The sequence below is a fragment of the Lycium barbarum genome, chromosome 1 (assembly GCF_019175385.1).
Source record: "Lycium barbarum isolate Lr01 chromosome 1, ASM1917538v2, whole genome shotgun sequence".
Taxonomy (NCBI): domain Eukaryota; kingdom Viridiplantae; phylum Streptophyta; class Magnoliopsida; order Solanales; family Solanaceae; genus Lycium; species Lycium barbarum.
Genome location: NC_083337.1, coordinates 33,301,073 through 33,325,310, shown reverse-complemented (window position 1 = coordinate 33,325,310; position 24,238 = coordinate 33,301,073). Strand labels below are relative to the sequence as shown.

General features: G+C 40.5%; 1 protein-coding gene across 1 annotated transcript; it reads right to left on the bottom strand.

Moving 5' to 3' along the window:
* Positions 1–6,733: 6,733 nt before the first annotated feature.
* LOC132611015 (uncharacterized mitochondrial protein AtMg00860-like) lies at positions 6,734–7,812 on the bottom strand. Its single transcript, XM_060325429.1, has 2 exons — positions 7,582–7,812; positions 6,734–7,054 (listed from the first exon to the last, which is right to left on the bottom strand). The coding sequence occupies exons 1-2, from the start codon at positions 7,810–7,812 to the stop codon at positions 6,734–6,736; spliced, it is 552 nt and encodes a 183-aa protein (XP_060181412.1).
* Positions 7,813–24,238: the final 16,426 nt, after the last annotated feature.

Below are 24,238 nucleotides of genomic sequence, written 5' to 3'. Positions count from 1 at the left end.
GATGATGGTCATATAGATGTGCTATTATGTTGTGGATTTATGCCCTTACAGATTATGATGTTTATGAGTTAGTCATGTGGTCCACCTAGAAATGATTATGAAAAGCATCTTAAGAGGTGCTCGGTAGGCTAGCTCCGGTGCCCGTCATGGCCCTTCGGTTGGGTCGTGACACTTACATGAACCATTATGTGTCCCTCTTGTCTCTTTATAATTATGTCTTGCCATTGGATATTGTTTTGTTACTGCTTTAATGCCATTGGTGCAAAATATTAAGGTCTCATTTCTCTTAAAAATAGATCCTCATTGCTATAAAAAATGAAGTATCATGGTTGAGATGTAGACAATATTAAGTGTATAACAATGTATATGCATGTGTATATTTTGTGTATTGAGTTGATAGGAATATGGTTGAAGTCATTTTATCAAAATCTCTCTCTTATCACCCTTTCTTGGACTGATAATGCAAGATGTTCACTGAGTATACAAGCATATGTCTTTGAGTATACTTTGGTATATGAAGGGGTATATGGTGTATACTTGGTAAATATCAAGCAGGGAAACTAACTCTGCATATATTAATGGGCCAATCCTACTTCCATGCTTACCCTGTGTATCGACTGATTTTGCTAGGGGGCCTGTAGCTCATTTTTCCCTTTTTCTGCATTTCGTGTAAAACAATATTCGGCCTACTATTTTCTCCCTTCAAACTGTTTGGGCCTGTCTCTCCCTTATTAGATTTGTTTGGCCTCTAATGTGTTTACTTCGATAGATATACTATGCTATAATTGATGTATATATTTGTTTGTGCATGTGATTACGTGTAGATGTTATGTTATGATTAAGTCTTGTCTGAATAGTTTATTGAGCATAGATGCTTTCTAACCACTATTTTTTTCCCCTCTCCTTTTCGCATGAAACCCGTATGACGAAGGCCAATTAGGTTGCATCTGCATAATTCTTAGCTTGTTGGGCGAGAGGCCCAACCCTCCTTTTTTCATCGAGTCCGAAGCCAGCATTGAAGGCCCAACCATGGATGAAAATGGTCAACTGGTGGGCTCGGTAGGTCCACCAACCTTCCCTATCTTTTATTTCTTTTATGTATGTATTATTGTTGTTGTAAATGAATACTTGTGGAAAATATTAGTGCCCGATTGGTTGGAACTTAGTTGAATTAGGAAAAATGATGCGTATATCGTTTAGAACAGATAGGAACCCGATTACGATTTCAAACTTGGACCCAGTAAAAGATAAATAATAATATTCCTTCAAAAACGTGACAAAAACGATTTTTGATCTTTCCTTATAAAGCAGGAAAAAAATAGAAACAGTGGAGATCATTTTTTTAAAGGATTAATTTGCCTTAAACTTGAAATTTCTGAAATCGAAACAGTAGGAAAATTCAACCTTTTACCTTTTTTCAACTTAAGAATTTACAAATGTTCAAAAACAGATTTCAAAAAAAAAAAAATGTCTTTGAAATGGGTTTCAAATAACTCAAGTAATTCAAAGGATTTTCTAAATCTCTTTGGGCCAAGCCCTCTTTAAATTGAAATAAAACAAGAGGAATTTATATTTGGACTTTAGCTTGAGGAGAGGGTTTAAAAAGGATATAGTTGACCTTTGATAAAATAAAAAATGAAAAGGTTTGTTAGCTTTGAAACAGATTTACGAATCTAATGGCATTTTTTACAAAAGACATACACTTAGAGCTTTTTATGAAAACTTATAAGGGCAAAAAGGACATAACATTTGGACAAAAATTAAGTGGAACTCCACTGAAGAAAAATTTTTGGTGTGTTTTGGTCCGGAAATGAAATGACCATTTCAAACCTTATATGCATTTTTAAATGGGAACTAACGTTTTTCCTCAAATAAAGGGATTTTTGCCCAAATATTTCAAATGATATGCCATAAACTATTTTTAAGAAAATAATTACAAATCACACATTGAAGCTCGAAGGTCAACCGTATTCTACGGATTCTTAATATCAAGATGTCTTAACGCCTTTCCCGAGGAATCACCAGAGTCCTTACCTTGAACTCTGGTTTAAAAGGATTTATCTTTGTTTGAATAAACCCTTTAACTTGGTTTTCCTAATTTCCCTTATAAATTAGGTGGCGACTCTAAAAAACATAAAATCCAAAAGAGTCCACAAAATTTGAAGTAGCTTTTATGCCTCACATAAAGTGAACCGTAACAGCAGTGATGGTAATCGGTGCACAACTAGAGTGACCTCTGCTTGGATCATCCTTGTCTTCATGGTATGGCTTGAGCACATTGGCATGGAAGACGAGATAAATCTTAAGATGTGATGGTAACTCTAACTTATATGAGATCTTTCCCACCTTGACAACGATCCTAAATGACCCCTCATACTTCCGTACCATGTTCTGGTGCACATCTCGTTGTGCCTTAAACTGCCTTTGATTAAACATCAACAAAACCATGTCCCCAAACTTATAATCTATGGGATGACGCCTGCGGTCGGTAAACTTCTTCATCTTCTTTGCTGTCTTGTCCAAGTTGGACTTAGCAGTGTCAAGCTGCTCCTTAAACCCCTTGGCCATATGGTAAGCCCCCAAACTATTCCCCTCGAATATATAGAGTTTGTGGTTGTTGGCCTATGGCTAGCTCAAATGGTGTCCGCCCTATGGACTCACTCTGTTATGGGTTATAAGATAATTGGGCTATGTCTAAGAGCTTTGCCCAATCTTTCTGATGTGAACTCACATAAAGCCTCAAATAGCACTCCAATAAGGCATTGACCCATTCTGTTTGTCCATCCGTCTGCGGGTGAAAACTAGTGGAAAAGTGCAGCTCCGTGCCAAGTACGTCGAACAACTCCTCTAAGTTCCCAGTGAAGCAGGGTTCTCGATCACTAATGATATGCCTTGGTAAGCCCTAGTTTTCACCACATTCTTGAATAATAGCTTAGCGGCTTCCTTGGCTGTACAACCTTGTGAGGCGCGCATGAAAGTGGCATACTTTGAAAATCTATCCACGACCACCATGATAGTGCCATAAAGTCCATAGTCACTCTCTCCGATGGACGCTCTGCAACTAGTAGTGGCTCTAACTCTGCTCCACTTTGTCTTGCCCACACACAAGACAAGTCTGTATATAACACTCTATGTCTTCTCGCATACGCGGCCAATATTAGACCGACTCAACCAAGGCTTTATTGCGACGCTGGTCTGGATGACCGGCCCATAAGGTGTCATAGCTCTCCTTCATAATACGCCGCCTAATATCTCCAAACTTCTGCCATGTAGACCCTCCGACCTGTGGTGAGCAATAGACCATCTATCACCCAAAAGCGCCTCGTCTTCCACTAGGTGGCTAACTCCATAAGCTTCTGTCACACCCTAAGTCCACTAGGGTGTGATGGGCACCCGGCCCCACATCCAGAGCCGAGCGAACCCACAGACCTTTGGGACACACAAAATCTTATTAGGCTTTTAATTCAAATAAAGATAAAATACGTAATAGCCTCTCAAAATATTCTTTTCGATGTTTTCCAAATCAAACAGAATCTGTGATCATATAGAATTTAATACATAATACAGAATGACATATCGGCTGATGAAGCCACTTACACAACTGACATACTATACCCACGACTCTGTCTGCAAAGTCTCTAACATCGATCCAGAGAAAGCATACACACAAACTCTGACTCGGCAGCACTCCAGGAGTAAATGGAGCTTGCCAACTCTGCTGGAACATCCTCTATAATAACTCCACATCATCTGGTGTACCTGCGCGGCATGAAACGCAGCCCCCGAAGAAAGGGGGTCAGTACGGAATATGTACTGAGTATGTAAAGCATGAGATACACTAAACAGAATCATAATCTGAGCAGGGAGTACAGAAAATAAGTGCAATAACAGGAGTATCAAAATGCTTACTCATAAAACATAGGTAATACAAGTCAGAACATATGCCATATCCGGCCCCATTATGGGACACAGTGGACAGAACGTGGTCGCCACCCCGTCACTGGCGCCACAACACAGCATAACTCCAGAGTAGGGAATATCTCCGTAACATATCATAACATATCATAACATATCAGATGGCCATATCATATCATATCATCAAATATCAGAATATGTGTACATGGCACAGCATACTCCACAACCCATGTACATGTATACCTGCCCCCTCACATCGAGGCACGGCGAACAATGCAGTGGAATACGCGTGATAACATATCTTGGCTCGGGCTCAGTGAAGGAAGTATTGAGGCATCCACGAGTAGAGTAGTGAGAAACTTATGCATTATAAAATATTTACAAGGACTCGACAGAATAATCCGAACGATAGGTCATTTAGGAAAGAAATCAAACGGTAGTCATAATACGTACCTTTCGGATGATACGACGGATTATGTCAAAACAAAACTTCTGAGTTCGTTTGTACATGTCAAAATATATCATAGGTCTCCATAGAGTAGTTAAAACAATTTTCGATAATAATCGGAATAATAGTCAAAAGTTTCCTTTGAATGTCGCTCGAAAATAAGTATAATAGAACAATATGTAAAGGGCTGGGGAACAGTGGGCCCACCTCGGGTCAAGCCGAGGTGGCGTACATAAATTACGAACCTTAGGCTTTATGGATTCGTTTGCAAAAAGTTTCGGGGCATTCCGAATTTATTTGTGAAAGTTATGGACGTTTTGTGACGCAAGACTCTTTTAGAAGTAAAAGTGTTCAAACATATTTTTCCAACAAAACATAGGTTCAGAATTTAATTACATTGAATGTTTAAGGGCCAAATCTAAGCTCGGTTTCTAGGAATAGAGTTTTCCTCAAGGCTCGTGTCATAACCTATTATGACTAAGACATGCCAAAGAAAGAAAAGGTAGGGCTTTACATACCTTATTCGCTCCTTACACTTATCCAAACCCAATTTCCAAACTCCTCAAAATCTACAAAAGGTCACAATTACCAAACATTAACATATAGGTATTTAGGTATTCAATGTTAAGTAACACTCGTCTACAGAAATTTGGGCAGCATCTCCCCTGTAAATTCAACATCCCTGAGAACTTAACTCGGCTAAAATGTCAACAACAACACCAACAATCAATACAAAACACATTCTAACATAAATAGTCTTCCTTTCTACATAATACAACAACTTCTACTCCAACTTCACACTTTCAAACCAATATCAACGTTTTCATATTCATTTACTAATTTAAGATCATTCAAATACAATTCGAAAGCATTTCACATCATTCTACAAAATATGCAAAAATTCCACCAAAATCCATAATTCACCCGAAAACTCCTCAACTTCCCTAGAAATAATTTTTAATGCATTTCTTGCTTCCAAATTCATGAACTATCCCTACAACACACATTCTAACAACATTATACTCATGAATAAAGAAACGACACTAATATCATATTGGCTTCCAAATCAACCCATAACAATTCCAACATCAATTTGAATCATCAAATTCTCATTCCCATCATGGAATACATATCTACAACAATCAAATTACTATATAGAAATTGTCCCATCCTCTCTACACACAACACACACACACGGCCCATACATATACACACACCCACCATGCAAACTTCCATATTTTCATGAATTCTATCCATTTCTACCTACTACAACATAAACAAACCCTTCATAACATATAAAAAGGGATTAAATCTTACCTTTTCTTCTCAACATCTCCACTTAGCTAAAGTTGTGATTTTGACGGAACAAGCGACCTATCTTCCGAAACAACTTCACCACGTTGTAGAGGGCCCTTGAATTAGTAGGAATACCACAAGAAAATAATTTTTGGGACAAGATTTCAAGGGGCTAGGTTTGCTTGGTCAAGGCTGAATGGCCCTTCTCTTTTCTTCTTTTATTTTTGTCTTCTTGAACTTTCTTGAAATGGAAGAGTTATGGCCCCTTTTTGCTAATTTATCACATGGATTTATTTAACATGGGCTTGGGCCCTTTTTTGGGACCATGGCCGAATGGCCCCTATGTTGGGCCTCTTCTTCTTCTTCTTCTTTTTTTTTTTCAAGCCCAATGGTTCCATAGCTAATCGTAATTCATGAAAACTAATTTTTCCCTTAACCTTCCTCAATATTTCCGCATCCATAACTCTTATAACCAACTTATGTGCTAATCAAGGTTAAAATGTAGGCTTGCACTCAACCTCCCGCAATTGTCTTGAATTATCCGAATGCGCAAAATGCGGGATATAACAGCTTCTTAGCTGTTGGATCATGTTGCAGGCCATCCTTTATAGCCTCTCCAATGTCCCAAGTTGCTGAATTGATGGCAGCAAGCTCGTACTTTCGACTCAAGGCATCGGCCACACCGTTACCCTTTCCCGGCTTATACTCCAGCCTATAGTAGAACTCATCTAAGAAATCTTGCCATCTAGCCTGCTTCGGTGAGAGCTTCTTCTGTGTCTGAAAGTAGCTAGTGGTCATATTTTAGTCTTGACCACGAATTTTGACCCCAGCAAATGATGTCTCCATGTGTGAAGGCAATGTACAATAGCAGTTATCTCCTTATTTTGCATCGTGTAACGCCGCTCCATCTCATTCAACTTGCGTCTCTCGAATGCTATGGGATGCCATCTTTCTTAGGACACCCCCAATGGAAAATTCAGACGCATCTGTATGCATCTCAAAAATTTTGGTAATGTCGGACAACGCTAGAAATAGCTCTTCTATTGCGGCTGCCTTAAGGTCTTTAAATGCCTTTTAGCAGTACTCCGTCCAAACCCATGATTTGTTCTTCTTTAGCAACTCGGTCAATGGTGCCGCGTTGCCTGAATAGTCATTGATAAACTGGAGATAGTAGTTAACAAAGCCAAGGCAGGATCTCAACTCCGTCACCTTTATAGGCGCCTCCCACTCTTGCATAGGCCGTAGCTTAGCCTCATCCAGGCATAGCTCGCCAATGCTAATGTCATGTCCCAAGAAGTGCACCTTTGATTGTGCAAACTCGCACTTCTCCCTCTTGACGTATAGCTCGTTCTCCTGCAAGACTTGGAAAACCTTTCTTAAGTGTTCCACATGCTCCTACAAGGTGTTGCTGTAGATTATATCATCCAAGTAGACTACCACAAACTAATCCAGGTAGGGATGAAAGATCTCGTTCATAAGAGTACGAAATGCAGCGGGTGCGTTGGTTAAACCAATAGGCATCACCAAACACTCGAAGGCTCCATACCTCGTCACACATGCTGTCTTCAATTCTTCCCTTTTTGCAATCCGAACCTGGTAGTAACCCTTGTGAAGATCCACCTTCGTAAAGTAGTTGTCTTGTCCAAGTCTATCAAATTAGTCGACAATGATCGGGATCGGGTACTTGTTCTTCACTGTGATCTTATTAAGTGATCGATAGTCTATACATAAGCGCAATGATCTATCCTTCTTCATTTGGAACAACACCAGTGCTCCAACGGGTGCCTTCGATTGAAAATTTGGCCGGCATCGAGTAATTCCTTTAGTTGTTTCCTAAGCTCCTCCAACTCAGGTGGTTCCATACGATAAGGGGCGAATGCGGGTGGCTTAGCCCCTGGCTCCAACTCAATCTTATGATCCACCTCATGTCTAGGTGGCAAGCGCTTAGGTAGCTCATTGGGCATGACATCTTTATTCTCCTCGAGCAACTTCTCTATGCAAGGCGGCAGTGTCTCCTGGAGACCCTTGTATTCCTCCAAACTTACAATGGTTGCCATGAATGTTGGCTCTCCTTTCTTTAGCCCTTTGATTAGCCGCATAACTGAAAGTTGTGTTTGGCCCTGTGCATGAGGCATAGTCACTGTAGGCACCATGCAAGCTCCTTCTCGCTCCAAGATCAAGAGACGTTAGAGGTAGGGGTCGATCATCGCGTGGTAATGTATAAAGAACTATTGCCCCAGAACAATGTCAAAGATATCCATAGTAGTGGTGGTAAAGTTTGTGGTACCTTTCCAGTCGCCCAATTTGACACTAACACCATTGGCTACACCACGGGCATTTTTTGGCTTAGTATTCATAGTCTTGACGTGAACATTAATTGGATCGAGCTTCAACTCTAGCCTCCTCGCTGCGGCCTCGGTCACAAAATTATGAATCGTTCCAGTGTTCATCAATGCACGAGCAAGCTTGTTGTTGATGGTGAGATCCACGTATTGATTTTTATTCTCGTCGGGCAGGATAGGTTACTTCTTTACAGCGCCATATATGCTTATCATACCTAAATGTGTGGTGCCTGAACTCTCTCTTTGTGTCTGCTCATTTCATTCATGGACTATTGTATTGAGGCTCTTTTAAGTCGAGACAATTTCTGAAGCCGTGTGGACCTCCACATATGTAGCATCCTTTCTTCTCGATTGGCGACCACTTAAATTTTTGTTGTCGAATGTTCGCATTTTTTAGTCTTGGAGTATTGTTCTGCCAACTCCTTTCTCTTTCCACGATCTCTCCCACCTTTGGCATTGCCACCCCTTGACTCATTAACTTTGCCTTTGTTGTGCTTTCATGCCTGAAGTCCGTCAAAGACTCGGCCTCCACTATGGATTAGTCTATATCCCTGAGTTTCTGGTGTTGCAACTCTTTCTTAGCCCAGTTCTGCAACCCGTCCAGAAGTGAAATAGCAAGTCATCACTGGTGAGGTTGGAAATTTAAAGCATAAAGGTGTTAAACTCCTTGGCATACTCACGAATGCTCCCTATCTGCTTCAACTCTCTAAGTTTGCAACTTGCCTCATACAAAACTATCGCTTGAACTCATTTTTGAACTGATCCTACATACTGATGATGCATAGACCTCTATTAGTATCAGCAAGCTTTCTTCTGCCCCATAACATGGTAGTCTCTGATAGGTACATCACAACAGTGTTGATCTTGGCCTCATCGTCTCTCACTTTGACATGCCTGAAATAGTACTCTAAGTGCCAAAGAAAGTTCTCCACTTCTTGTGCATCACGATTTTCTTTGAACACTGGTGCCTTGGGAGCCTCGATCTTATCCTCCCTCGTTACGACAATATTGCTGGCTGCCTCGATCATGCCAACGTTGACCAACTCTTGGAGTGCCACTATATTTGCCTTCATGGAATCAATAGTACTCAACGCCTCCACGAGTTTGCACTCTAGGGCAGATATGGTTTGTTTTACCTCAATCTCGACCTGCGTACGCCCCTCCAAGTCATTTTGGATGATTTCAAACTCTTCAAGAGTGTGCTCCTCAAGAACGCTACTGGTGCCCTCCACCTTCCCCAAACATGGCCAAAGATGTTGATGGCTCCCATCCCCACATTAACCTTCATAACCCACTCTTTACTGAGCGAGACGTCCTCAGACAGGACCTCCACATCATCCTTTCTCGCCTCAGTGGTAGATGGTTCTTAAGATGTAAGCCCTTCGTTTGGCACAACCTCTGGCGGCACCTCCTGGCTCCTGTTGATGGTATTCCTCTTTTTGTTATGGCCCTTCTTTCCAGCGGCATCCTGGGTGATGTTGCCTTAGGTTTTAGTAGCATTGATTTCTCCGTCATTTGTCATTCCCTTAGTCGCAACCTTCGCTCTGATACTACGTTGTCACGTCCTTAGTCTTCAACTAAGTGCATATGCGGCACTTGACAACTCGCTCACGTTCTTGCACAACTTGCTATGCCAAGTCAGCCTGTATTACCACACTTAATATCGCTAAGAGAATGGTAATTAAGGAAGACAAGAGAAATTTCCTAAAGGATGCTTATGTATTAGGGAGAACTTCTTAATTTTACTTGATGGTTTTACAAATGAATGTCCCTCTATTTATACTACTCACCTAGGGACTACTATGCAAATAATAATTATTCTAAAAGTCCCTACATATTTACAAAGCCCCCTCTAGAATTATCTACTAAGCAAGAAAGTTTTAAGGACCTTCCATGCAAATCCATATGATTCTAAGGTCTTCCAAGAAAGTCCTACTAGATATTTTCATAAGAATCTAGAGACTTTCCAAGGAAGCTCTCTGTGGCTCTAGAATGTTCCCACAAATGCTAGCCTCTTTTCCATGTAAGCATCCACATGACAAAAATATAGTTCGAAACGGCATCTAGGTAGCATAATGACATGGCGGGTCATCACATATAACCCTAAAATTCCACTCTTGTTCCATCTTTCTCAGCCACCTCACTTTCTCTCTCTCATGCTTCTCCTTCGCTTCTCATCTTCTCATTTCCTCCATCCACCTGTGACTACCACCATGCTGTCTTCTTTCTCCTCACTTTTTTCTATGATCTCTATAATGGTCACTGCCGGAAACAATATTTTTTTTTACCAAGTTTGTTGCTTCTTCGATGTTTCATCATATATACATTGTGTAATTAGTGTATAATAACTGCATAATATATGCATATACATCATACACTAAGTATGTGTTGATTATACATTTTTTATACACAAATTATACGGAAAAATAGGCATGGATGATTACAATGTCTACGGTATGTACTGATAAAAATATATATAATGTGTATGTGTAACGACCCGTTTAGTCGTTATTGCATTTCTGGCCCTTTTGACCCTTTCTCGAGCTCAATCAGTTCATATTAGACCCGCGGGGACTGTTAGCACGCTTCCCGAGGTCGTTGGACTTGAATTGAGTGAGTTTAGGTAAGATTTGGCTTAAAAGCAAAAAAGGTTTGACCCAAAGTTGACTTTTGGGTAAACGGACCTTGATTGGAGAACCGTCAATTCTGAGAGGTCCGGATGGTCATTTAAAACTTGTGTGCACTGTTGGTTTTGTTCCTGAGGCACTTGGGTGCATTTTGAGACTTGGGTTGGAAAGTTAGTTTAGAGGTTTCAGGGGTTAGCTTGGTCAACTAGCCCCCGATGGAAAATCTGAGATCACGAGCGCATTCATAGAACATTTTTATGGGGGGCAGCATACATAGTAGGTGATCAGATATTTTCGTAAGCAGCAGGTGGACCGCTGAAGCGGTCTGGGCAGTTCGTGAGGGACCGCCAAAGCGGTACCTATTGAAACTTAATTTTTGACCTCCCGTAATTTATTTTAAGTGCTCGGAGTCTTTGGACAATAAATAAAATCTGTTGTGCACCCTAAAAGGTCTAGGTAATTTTTATGAAATTATTTGGGATAATATTTCACCCTTTTAAATTGATAAAGAAACCTCCAGGGTATTTTAAATTTTGTGAAAATTAATGATATTCAAGGAATATTTTTGTTGAAATTAATCAAAGGGCAAAAACCCTTTTTGGATAATTATTTGCTTAATGAATTAGATCAAGGAAAATTAGATTAATGAGTAATTTTATTCCATTTTATTGTCCAAGGCACTTTGAGTAATTTAAAGAATTGACCATTTTACCCTTTAAATCAAGACTCTGTATGCGTTTGCGTAGTTGATTAATTTTCTTTTGTCTGGTTAATTAATTCAAAACCAGTATCTGCAGAATGATTTTTATTTTTTATTTATGAGTCATGTTTTAAATTAATTAAGTCCTAATAGAATAATGATTAGTTTTATCTTTTCTTATTCATTATTTTTATTTTTTTCCCGACCCTCTATACATATATATATGCACCATGTATATAACAATATACATGGTGTCTATATATATATATAACAAACCAGGCCCAACGTTTTAAGGGACTAGGCCCAGTCCAATATGGACCAGGACCCGTGTTACACCTTGGAAATTCCCCCGCTAGCGTACAGTGATTAGGCCAATGAAGGGTATGACGTATATGGTGTTTGACGAGGGACAACATCCTTTAGACTAGTATTGAGGTGCTAAATAATTGTTAAGAAGGTTCCATAAGAATCGGAGATCAAACGAAATGACGAGAATAAGACTCAGTGAACTGATAGGTTATACGGTCAATTATACGGACCGTATAACATTATACGATCGTATAATGGACCGTAAAAGAGTCACAGAATGAGGCAGAATGAGGTTGCTAAAGGGATGATTTTACGGTCAATTATACGGACCGTATAAAATTATACGGCCCGTATATTGTACTGTCAAGTTGACACAGAAAAAGGGTAGTCATTGGAGCAGTTTTACGGTCGATTATACGGACCGTATAAATTTATACGGACCGCATAATGGACCGTATAATGATGTCGGGACAGATTTCAATTTTTAAATACGGACCCAAGTTCATTTTATTTTATTTCATCTTCTCTCTCCACGACCCAACATCTCTCTAGAACCTTCCAAAACTCTTCCATTACAAGAATCCAAGTGAAAATCAAGATCAACCACACCAAGTTCATGAAAACAAGAGTGTGAAACCCAAGTAAAGCTCATCTTCTTCAAAGGAAACCAAGAGAGGTGAGATAGGGTTTTGGTGTTAGAGGAGTAACTCAGCTCAAGACTTGTTCAACCATCATCCAAGGTAAGTTTCATGACCATTTTATGTTGTTTAAGGTATTGGAAGGTTAAGATTCCACAATTGTAGAAGAACATAGCAAAATGGGTCATTCAAGAGTGAATAGTGTCATGAGTGAGTGGTAGTTGAATTGAATCATGAATGTTAGTGTGTTGTGAGTATGAATATGTTATAAATGACATGTAGACCATGAGATAAGTGTGATACATAGGAAAATACGATAGCGAACCCAAAACCATAAATGTGGGGAAAAAATGAAGAGAAATGGTGGATCATGGCCATTGTATATGAATGATAATTGTGAATTGCTATATGGTGATTGTTATTGTGGGTGATTGGGAGTTGATATGGAATATGGGAAAAGTAGTATAAACAATGTAAGTGCTGCCCAATTTTCTCTAGAAATAGTAGTGCGTTCTTATAGTTGGTTAACTAACGATCGTACGAATCCTCTTTTTGAAGGTAGAGGCGTGACATTGAAGGAGAATAAGCAAACGCTAAATTGCTTAAACGACAAAGGTACGTGAGGCTTAACTCTTATTTCAAAAGGCATGAATCCTTCAAGCTTTCCACAAATCCTTCTATAAGATGAAGCTTAAGAGTTCTTCTATATATTAAATCCCCTATGAGCATGATAGTGATGACAATGAGCTAGAGTCTAGAGACTCAAGAAATTGTGGCATGATGTTCCTACAATGTTAATGATGTTATTATTGTTAACACTCGCCTTATGGTTTATTCCCTTCAAGGCGAGGCATGATACTAAAAAATGTCCATAATACAATCGGGGGTTCACGACCTTACGTCACCCCGACATAGAATGGTTGTCTTAAAGCCTAATGAATGCTCTTAATGCTATTGTATGTTATGACAGTAAGATGATAAGTAATGCTAACTTGTAACACTATGGGATACATGGAACACTAAGAAATGATAACATGATGCTATGGCTTGAGATATATAATAATGACGTGTTATGATTGATGTTGTGATGATAAGATTCCACCGTGCCTATATGGCCGGGCATGTCACCGCTAATCCGGGATGCGTATGATTCCACCGCGCCTATATGGCCGGGCATTTCACCGCTAATGCAGGCTGCGATGTTTACACCGAGCCGAGAAGGTCGGGCATGATCACCACTTGTGGGTGGCATGTGAGGGTTACCCGGACGCGGGTAACGATACAGATTATGATGTGATGATGTATATGATGACGTACGTGATGATGTATGGGATGTGATAACATGTGTGCTATGATTGTGTAAAATGTGAAATATGATAGTAATACGATTGCCTATGACATGTGTACAGGTTATATCTTTGTCCCATGACTCATGATGTTTCTATTATGTTTGTTTATTTCATTACTGCCTTACATACTCAGTACAATATTCGTACTGACTTCCTTTTTCTATGGGCACTGTGTTCATGCCCACAGGTAGATAGTGAGGAGATCTTGCTCCGGATTCTTAGAGGCTGCTAGCTGATTGGAAGCCCTCCATTGTCCCGGAGGTGCCTATGATGATTCTTTTGTGTATAGTTATCGATTTCATCTCTTAGAGGCTCGTAGATACTCGACGTGGGTCGTGTGGTTTCATGGCATGGTCATTATGTACATATAGATATGTGTATTATTTTGCTAGCCTAAGGGCTCGTATGTATAAAAGCATTTCGTTTCTAAATAAAAATGGATTTTATTATAAATTAAGCATGAATCGGATAAATGATTGCTAAATAAGCTTAATAAGTGATGGCACGAGCGATGCTCGGTGGTTAGCCCCGGGTACCCGTCACGGCCCCTAGTTGGGTCGTGACAAAAGTGGTATCAGAGCAGTTCGGTCCTAGGAAGTGTCTACGAGCCATGTCTAGTAGAGTCTTGTTTATGGTGTGTTCCGCGCCACATCAATAAACAGGAGGCTACAGGGCATTTAGGAAGAATGACCATCCTTCTTCTTAAGAAATCGTGCGATAGAGCTATGTGTAAGATTTTATCCTCCCTAATAATGTGTTATGGTTTCAGAATGCCGCCAAAGGGAAAAGCTGCAGCTGCCCAGAAGGGTAAGACTACGGCAGGGAGGCGGGTAGAAAGATAGTCTTCAGTGAATATAGAAGAAGGTGAATCTCATAATGAGGATTTGTCTAATACTTCTTCTACCCCGCCTAATGTGGGAGAGCAAAGAGGAGCCCCAACTCCAATCCCTCCACCGGTTGCTTCGGGTCAACAAATGACCGAGGTTATTCAGTTATTGACCCAATTGGTTGTCGCACAAGCACAACGACAAAATGTGAGTTCAAGTGACCGGGCAGCAAGTAAAAAGGCCCGTGATATTATGAGTCTAAATCCCTCGAAATTCTTCGGGTCGAAGCCGGACGAACACCCACAAAGTTTTATTGATGAAATATTGAGGACATTAAAGATTGTCCATGCCTCCGAAACCGAATCCGTGGAGTTGGCATCCTATAGACTCCGGTATGTGGCGGTGTTATGGTACAACAATTGGGTATTATCAAGAGGAGAGAACACGCCTCCTCCGATTTGGCAAGAGTTCGTAGATGCTTTCATTCGCCACTATTTGCCACCCGAGGTCCGCCGAGCTAGAGCGGATAGATTCCTGAATTTGAGACAGGGAAACATAAGCGCCCGGGAGTATAGCATGCAATTCAACTCTTCGGCTAGATATGCTCCGACTATGGTGGCCGACATGGGAGATCGGGTACATAGATTTGTGAGTGGTTTGGGACCGCATTTATTTAGAGATTGTCTGATGGCTTTCTTGCAGAACGGGATGGACATTTCTTGGATACAAGCCCATGCTCAGAATTTAGAGGGCGACAACGGCAACAAAGGGGCGATCGCGACAGTGATAGGAGGAAAAACAAAAAGACTAGATCTGAGGGCACAGGTGGTGATTATAGAGGGGGATCGAGGCAGGCTTATTCCCGACATCCAGGCCAGCCAGCGACTAGTGCACCTCCCCGGTTCGCGGACAGGGGATTTGATCGCTCTTTTCCGTCAGGACAGGGTCAGAGCTTGAGAGCTTCGGGTTCTCAGTTTGGGGGTGATTATAGTCAGAGGAGACCGCCAGTTCCACGATGTAGTCGGTGCCGCAAATTACATTCAGGGTCGTGTCGTCAAGACACTGATTGTTGTTATGTTTGTGGGCAGACCGAACATTTGATGCGAGATTGTCCCTCGCGATATGGTAGAGGTGGGGTTCAGCCCACAGGCTCAGCAGCGGGTTCCTCATCAGCACGCCCCGCAGGGCAGACTTCTCAGATGACAGCAGGCCGAGGGGCAGCATCTACTTCGGGTGCCACTCAGCCCCGTGTGTATGCTTTAGCCGGACGACAGGACTTCGAGTCCTCACTCCAGTTGGTGATCCTGTGATAGCAAGACAAGTGTACAAAAATTGTGTTATTGTGATATGCGATCGACAGACCAAGGCTGACTTGATTGAGTTAGAAATGGTAGATTTCGATGTAATCATGGGTATGGATTAGTTGGCTTCGTGTTATGCAAATGTTGATTGTCGCACAAAAGTGGTTCGATTCAAATTTTCGGGAGAGCCCGTGCTTGAATGGCAGGGTAATACAGCATCTCCGAAAGGTAGGTTTATTTCCTACCTCAAGGCAAGGAAGATGATAGCCAAGGGCTATATTTACCACTTAGTTCGGGTTCATGATACCGAGGCAAAGCCACCAATTTTCCAGTCAGTTCCGGTGGTGAATGAGTTTCCAGACGTATTTCCAGATGAATTTCCAGGCCTTCCACCAGAAAGGGAAATTGATTTTGCTATTGAATTATTGCCTGACACAGAGCCTATTTCTATTCCCCCTTATCGAATGGCTCCGGCAGAATTAAAAGATCTAAAGGCGTAGCTGAAGGATTTTCTCGAGAAGGGATTCATTAGACCCAGTTCGTCGCCGTGGGGAGCACCGGTCTTGTTTGTGAGAAAGAAAGACGGATCTCTACGAATGTGTATCGACTACAGGCAATTGAACAAGGTGACAATAAAGAATAGATACCCTCTTCCAAGGATTGATGATCTATTCGATCAATTGCAAGGTGCTAAGTGGTTTTCAAAAATAGATTTGAGGTCGGGCTACCATCAAGTGAGAGTTAGGTAAGAGGATATTCCAAAAACAGCCTTCAGAACGAGATATGGCCACTATGAATTCCGAGTGATGTCATTCGGGCTGACTAATGCTCCGACTGTATTTATGAATTTGATGAACAACATATTCAGGCCTCTCTTGGATCTATTTGTGATTGTATTTATTGATGATATTCTGGTATATTCTCGCACGGAATCGGAACATGCAGATCATTTGAGGATCGTTCTTGGTATTCTTCGAGCCCGGGAGCTATATGCAAAATTTTCAAAGTGTGAGTTCTGGCTAAATTCTGTGACATTTCTGGGCCATATTATTTCATACGATGGCATTCGAGTCGACACTCATAAAATTGAAGCAGTGAAGACTTGGCCAAGGCCTACGACGCCTACAGAAGTTCGTAGTTTTCTGGGTTTAGCAGGCTATTATAGAAGGTTTGTAGAGGGATTTTCATCCATTTCAGCCCAGTTGACGAAGTTAACCCAGAAGTCGGCTAAATTCCAATGGAATGACGCTTGTGAACGTAGTTTCCAAGAGTTGAAAAACAGGTTGACCTCAGCTCCAGTTTTAACACTTCCAGAAGGGCCAGAAGGCTACGTTGTGTATTGTGATGCTTCCGGTGTGAGATTAGGATGTGTGTTGATGCAGCATGGTAAAGTTATTACATATGCTTCGAGACAATTGCGAAAACATGAAAAGAACTATCCGACGCATGATCTTGAATTGGCTGCGGTTATTCATGGCCTGAAAATATGGAGGCATTATTTGTATGGTGTGCATGTTGATATCTATACAGATCACAAGAGCCTCCAGTACATTTTCAAGCAAAGGGAGTTGAACCTGCGGCAGAGGCGGTGGTTAGAATTATTAAAAGATTATGATGTTAACATTTTATACCACTCTGGGAAGGAGAATGTAGTAGCTGATGCAATTAGCCGCCGATCAATGGGCAGTTTATGTGAAACCCCTCCGGAAAGGAAAGAGATGGTCCAAGAACTTCATCGTTTGGCTAATCTCGGAGTGTGTGTAATTGATTCAAGTGATGCAGGTATTAGCGTCAAAGATTTCACAATTTCGTCCTTGGATCTGGAAGTGAAGGAACGGCAGTATGAAGATCCTCAGTTATGTCATTATAGAGACGTGTCACATGGAAGGGAAAATTCTCCGTTTGAAGTTTCTAGTGATGGAATTCTTAGACACCGAGGCAGGTTGTGTGTATCGAATGTGGCGGAATTACGCCGACGAATTCTAGAAGAAGCACATTGCTCTCGATATTCTATTCCCCCGGGTTCAACCAAAATGTATCATGATCTCAAGATGATGTATTGGTGGGATGGCATGAAGAGAGACATAGCAGAATTTGTAGCACAATGTCCAAATTGCCAACAAGTAAAAGCGGAACATCAAAAGCCAGGAGGCTTATTGCAAGCGATAGAAATACCCACTTAGAAATGGGAAGTGATTAACATGGATTTCATCGTGAGATTACCTCGTTCTTGTGGTAAATATGATTCTATATGGGTGATCGTGGATAGATTGACAAAAGCAGCCCATTTTCTTCCAGTTAGAACCACGTACTCTGCAGAAGACTATGAAAGGCTGTATCGCAGGGAAATTGTGCGACTCCATGGTATTCCATTGTCTATTATCACGGATAGAGGAGCACAGTTTACAACTAAGTTCTGGATGTCTTTTCAAGAAGGCTTGGGCACGCAAGTGAAGTTTAGCACGGCATTTCATCCACAAACTGACGGGCAGGCCGAGCGTACCATTCAAACCTTAGAAGATATGCTACGGGCGTGTGTGTTAGATTTTGGTGGTAGTTGGGATGATCATTTGCTATTAATTGAGTTTGCATATAACAACAGCCACCATTCTACTATACAAATGGCTCCGTATAAAGCGTTATATGGAAGGAAATGTAGATCTCCAATCGGATGGTTCGAAATAGGAGAAGCACAATTAGTAGGCCCCGAATTGATCCAGCAAGCAGTGGAAAAGGTCAAGGTGTTTCGAGATCGGTTGTTAACAGCCCAAAGTCACCAAAAGTCCTATGCGGACAACCGCCGACGAGACTTGGAGTTTCAAGTTAACGATTGGGTATTTTTGAAAGTTTCACCAATGAAAGGGATAATGAGATTTGGGAAGAAGGGGAAGCTAAGTCCTAGGTACATCGGACCCTACAAAGTCATTCGCAAGGTGGGACAGGTAGCATATGAATTGGAATTGCCTTCGGAGCTCGAATCAGTCCATCCAGTCTTTCATGTTTCAATGCTCCGCAAGTGTGTTGGAGATCCCACAAAGATTGTCCCGATAGACGATGTGCAGATAACAGAAAGGCTAACTTATGAAGAGGTGCCTATTGCCATCTTGGATAGGAAAGTGCGAAAGCTTCGAAATAAAGAGGTAGCTTCAGTCAAAGTTTTATGGCGGAACAACAATCGGGAAGAAATGACTTATGAGGCCGAAGGGAAGATGAGATCCGAGTACCCCCATTTGTTCCAACCCCCAGAGGAGATTCAAGCTGAGACGTCAACGGTATAAGGTATGTATGCTTTATTTTACTCTTTAGGTCATGTGTGGCCATAGATATGTTGATATTGTAATGTAGCCCCGTGAGGTAATGATATTATGGGTTGTTGTGACAGGTTGGTAGTGCCAAATTACAGGGGGAACTCTGGCAAAAATTTTCTAGAATCCCAAGTGTTTAACATTCGGGGACGAATGTTCCAAATGGGGGAAGAATGTTACACCTTGGAAATTCCCCCGCTAGCGTACAGTGATTAGGCCAATGAAGGGTATGACGTATATGGTGTTTGAGGAGGGACAACGTCCTTTAGACTGTATTGAGGTGCTAAATAATTGTTAAGAAGGTTCCATAAGAATCGGAGATCAAACGAAATGACGAGAATAAGACTCAGTGAACTGATGGGTTATACGGTCAATTATTCAGACCGTATAACATTATACGGCCGTATAATGGACCGTATAAGAGTCACAAAATGAGGCAGAATGAGGTTGCTGAAGGGATGATTTTACGGTCAATTATACGGACCATATAAAATTATACGGCCCGTATAATGTACCGTCAAGTTGACACAGAAAAAGGGTAGTCATTGGAGTAGTTTTACGGTCGATTATACGGACCGTATAAATTTATACGGACCGTATAATGATGTCGGGACAGATTTCAATTTTTAAATAAGGACCCAAGTTCATTTTATTTTATTTCATCTTCTCTCTCCACGACCCAACATCTCTCTAGAACCTTCCAAAACTCTTCCAATACAAGAATTCAAGTGAAAATCAAGATCAACCTCACCAAGTTCATGAAAACAAGAGTGTGAAACCCAAGTAAAGCTCATCTTCTTTAAAGGAAACCAAGAGATGTGAGATAGGGTTTTGGTGTTAGAGGAGTAACTCCACTCAAGACTTGTTCAACCATCATCCAAGGTAAGTTTCATGACCATTTTATGTTGTTTAAGGTATTGGAAGGTTAAGATTCCACAATTGTAGAAGAACATAGACAATGGGTCATTCAAGAGTGAATAGTGTCATGAGTGAGTGGTAGTTGAATTGAATCATGAATGTTAGTGTGTTGTGAGTATGAATATGTTATAAATGACATGTAGACCATGAGATAAGTGTGATACATGGGAAAATACGATAGCGAACCCAAAACCATAAATGTGGGAAAAAAATGAAGAGAAATGGTGGATCATGGCCATTGTATATGAATAATAATTGTGAATTGCTATATTGTGATTGTTATTGTGGGTGATTGGGAGTTTATATGGAATACGGTAAAAGTAGTATAAACAAAGGAAGTGCTGCCCAAATTTCTCTAGAAATAGTGGTGCGTTCTTATAGTTGGTTAACTAACGATCGTATGAATCCTGTTTTTTAAGGTAGAGGCGTGACATTGAAGGAGAATAAGCAAACGCTAAATTGCTTAAACGACAAAGGTATGTGAGGCTTAACTCTTCTTTCAAAAGGCATGAATCCTTCAAGCTTTCCACAAATCATTCTATAAGACGAAGCTTAAGAGTCCTTCTATATATTGAATCCCCAATGAGCATGATAGTGATGACAATGAGCTAGAGTCTAGAGACTCAAGAAATTGTGGCATGATATTCCTACAATGTTAATGATGTTATGATTGTTAACACTCGCCTTATGTTTTATTCCATTCAAGGCGAGGCATGATACTAAAAAATGTCCATAATACAATCGGGGGTTCACGACCTTACGCCACCCCGACATAGAATGGTTGTCTTAAATCCTAATGAATGCTCTTAATGTTATTGTATGTTATGACAGTAAGATGATAAGTAATGCTAACTTGTAACACTATGGGATACATGGAACACTAAGAAATGATAACATGATGCTATGCCTTGAGATGTATAATAATGACGTGTAACATGATGCTATGGCTTGAGATGTATAATAATGACGTGTTATGATTGATGTTGTGATGATAAGATTCCACCGTGCCTATATGGCAGGGCATGTCACTGCTAATGCGGGTTGCGTATGATTCCACCGCGCCTATATGGCCGGGCATGTCACCGCTAATATGGGCTGCGATGTTTACACTGAGCCGAGAGAGCCGGGCATGATCACCACTAGTGGGCGGCATGTGAGGGTTACCCGGACGCGGGTAACGATACAGATTATGATGTGATGATGTATATGATAACGTACGTGATGATGTATGGGATGTGATAACATGTGTGCTATGATTGTGTAAAATGTGAAATATGATAGTAATATGATTGCCTATGACATGTGTACAGGTTATATCTTTGTCCCATGACTCATGATCTTTCTATTATGTTTGTTTATTTCATTCCTGCCTTATATACTCAGTACAATATTCGTACTGACGTCCTTTTTCTATGGACACTGTGTTCATGCCCATAGGTAGACAGGAAGGAGATCTTGCTCCGGATTCTTAGAGGTTGCTAGCTGATTGGAAGCCCTCCATTATCCCGGAGGTGCCTATGATGATTCTTTTGTGTACAGTTGTCGATGTCATCTCTTAGAGGCTCGTAGATACTCGACGTGGATCGTGTGGTTTCATGGCATGGTCATTATGTACATATAGATATGTGTATTATTTTGCTAGCCTAAGGGCTCGTATGTATAAAAGCATTTCGTTTCTAAATAAAAATGGATTTTATTATAAATTAAGCATGAATCGGATAAATGATTGCTAAATAAGCTTAATAAGTGATGGCACGAGCGGTGCTCGGTGGTTAGCCTCGGGTACCCGTCTCGGCCCCTAGTTGGGTCGTGACAACCCGGTCCACTAAAAAATTAAAAGGGAGGGAGTATATACTTCTCTCCTACATCCATTTTCAAGACCCTAGGGGTCTGTTAGCAAACCAAGAAGAGGGGAGGCGACTAGGGGTAAAACCCTAACACCGCCCCCTATTCCACCACCTACCCCGCCCCTTTTTCAGTACTGTCCCATCGTTTGGAGCGTGTAACGTTAAGGAGAGGACGAAGCATCAATAGCTTCATCCTTCTCTCACCAAAAAATCGACCAAACAGGCCCTTGAAGGTACAATCCCCCCTTTTTTATATTTTTTCTGCCATTATTATAAGTATTGAGGCTTGTAGACTGTTGATTTCATTTTTGTACCTTGAATCTGACCGTGTGTTGTATTTGTGAGTGAGACTTGCATAAATTTGCAAGTTCCACATCATTGGTTGCAATTCTAAGAGGCATTCTGGGGCTTCTATAAATAAAAACCCCCATTTGTTTAAAAAAGGAGGTTGGAAACCACAAAGAGGCTGAAATTGCTATTTTAAAGTCTTAAGAGTTCCAAAGTCAAAAACTTTAGTTTTAAACTTAAGGGTTTTCAGTTTTCTAGTTCTAAAATTTGTCTTTCATTTGTTTGTGTGGTGTTTTGGTGGCCTGAGTTTGGCATTGGAGCACAAAAGCCTCCAAATCCATCGCTTGACCCCGGTTGCACTCACAAAAGGTAAATACCTTTTACTTTATTGCCTTATATTTAGATTTATGTTAATGGTTAGTTAATAATATTATGTGTGGTTTAAGTTAGTATTGTAGTTTATTATTTTTCAAACTTAGGCTCTATTTATGTTATGTTCAGTTAGTAGGATTATGTGTGTTTCTATGATAAAGTTTAAGTAGTTTATTGCTTTTAATACTTAGATTCTGTTTGTGTTATGCTTAGGTAGTATGATTGTTTGGTTTATGATAGGATTCAAGTTAGTGCTTTAGCTTATTACCTTTACATCTAGATTTTGTCTACATTATGCTCATTTAAGGTGCTCTATGTGTGGTTAGAGTGTAGTTTCAAGATGATAGGTTGGTTTGACTCAGTCTTTTTATTTAGGATTTCTGTTCATATTTGGTGACTAGTTGTTCCTTTTTCTTTACATATAATCTAGACTATAGCATTAAGCTGATGAGCTTGCTTGACCTAGACTTCCATTTAGCTTTCTTGTTTGTACCATTGCTTGTTTAGTTGGGACTAAGGGTCTTTAGGTGTGGTTTAGAACTATGGTTTGTGTTGAGGATTTTGTTTGATTTGGATTTCCCTTCTGTGTTTTCTATTCTATCATGTTTGTCCAAACATCAGTAAATGCTCTATGTTTAGGTCTGGGATGTATTTTAAACTAATGTGTTGTTGGATGTAAATCCTGTGTTTTTTTTAAATGAATTCAAAAAAGGTCTATTAAATGTCATGAGTGGTCTAGTCCTAGGTGTCCTATGTCATAAGCTTTGTTTATGGGGGTTAGTTTGAAGTCACAAGCTCTTTGAATGACTGATTTTCCTTATGTTCTTGTTGTGTTCATTTGAAGGTGTGTCTTGGTCTAGAGGTCTAAGTTAAGGGATGGGTCAAAAGGTCTATTTGAAGTGGTTGTCTGATCTGGTTATTGTGTGTCCTACCTAACCATATGTCAGTTGGAAAGTTTAAAATCTTGAACCTAGTTTGATCATGGTTTGTCCTGTTTGATCATAGGTCTGTCTTGAGAAGTTGAGAGTGTGATGAATTAACCTTGGTCTGATCCTCACTTGTCCTTTTTAACCTGTGTCTGTTGGGAAGTTGAAACCTTGATTATGTTGGACCAAGTCTGATTGTTGCTTGTCTTATGTGGTTATGTGTCTGTTGGGAAGTTGAAGCCTTGATTATGTTGGACCTAGTCTGATTACTGCTTGTCTTATGTGGTTATGTGTCAGTTGGGAAATTGAAGTCTTGCTTTGAAAGACTTTAGTCTGGTTATTATTTTTCGAATGTGATTATGTGTCAGTTGAGAAGTTTGAAGTCTTAAACCCAGTCTAGTTATTGTTGTCTCACCAGATCATACATTTGTTTGAAAAGTTGAAAGTCTAATAGGAACTGGACCTAGTCTGGTCATTATTTGCCCTTCTTAAACATGATGTTTGTTTGGGAGTTGAAGTTTGTCATGTACTAGACCTAGCCTGATCATGTCTGTCCTATCTAGTGATGTCTTGGTTCTAAAAAGTGAAAGTGTATTGTGTGCTTTTTGCGAAATTCTACTTGTTTTACTTGGTAACCTGCTTGGCCTTAAGGGTGTTGTTGGTTCCAAGGGATCAAATGCCTTTGGTTGGTCTGATCTCTGTCTACTCCCTCTAAGTCTTACTTACTTGATAAAACATGTCATTTTGGGGTCACAACAATGTATTGAAACAAAGGTCTTAAAAAGTGATCTTGGGGAGGGGAAGGGTTTTAACTTGACCAAAGTATTCCA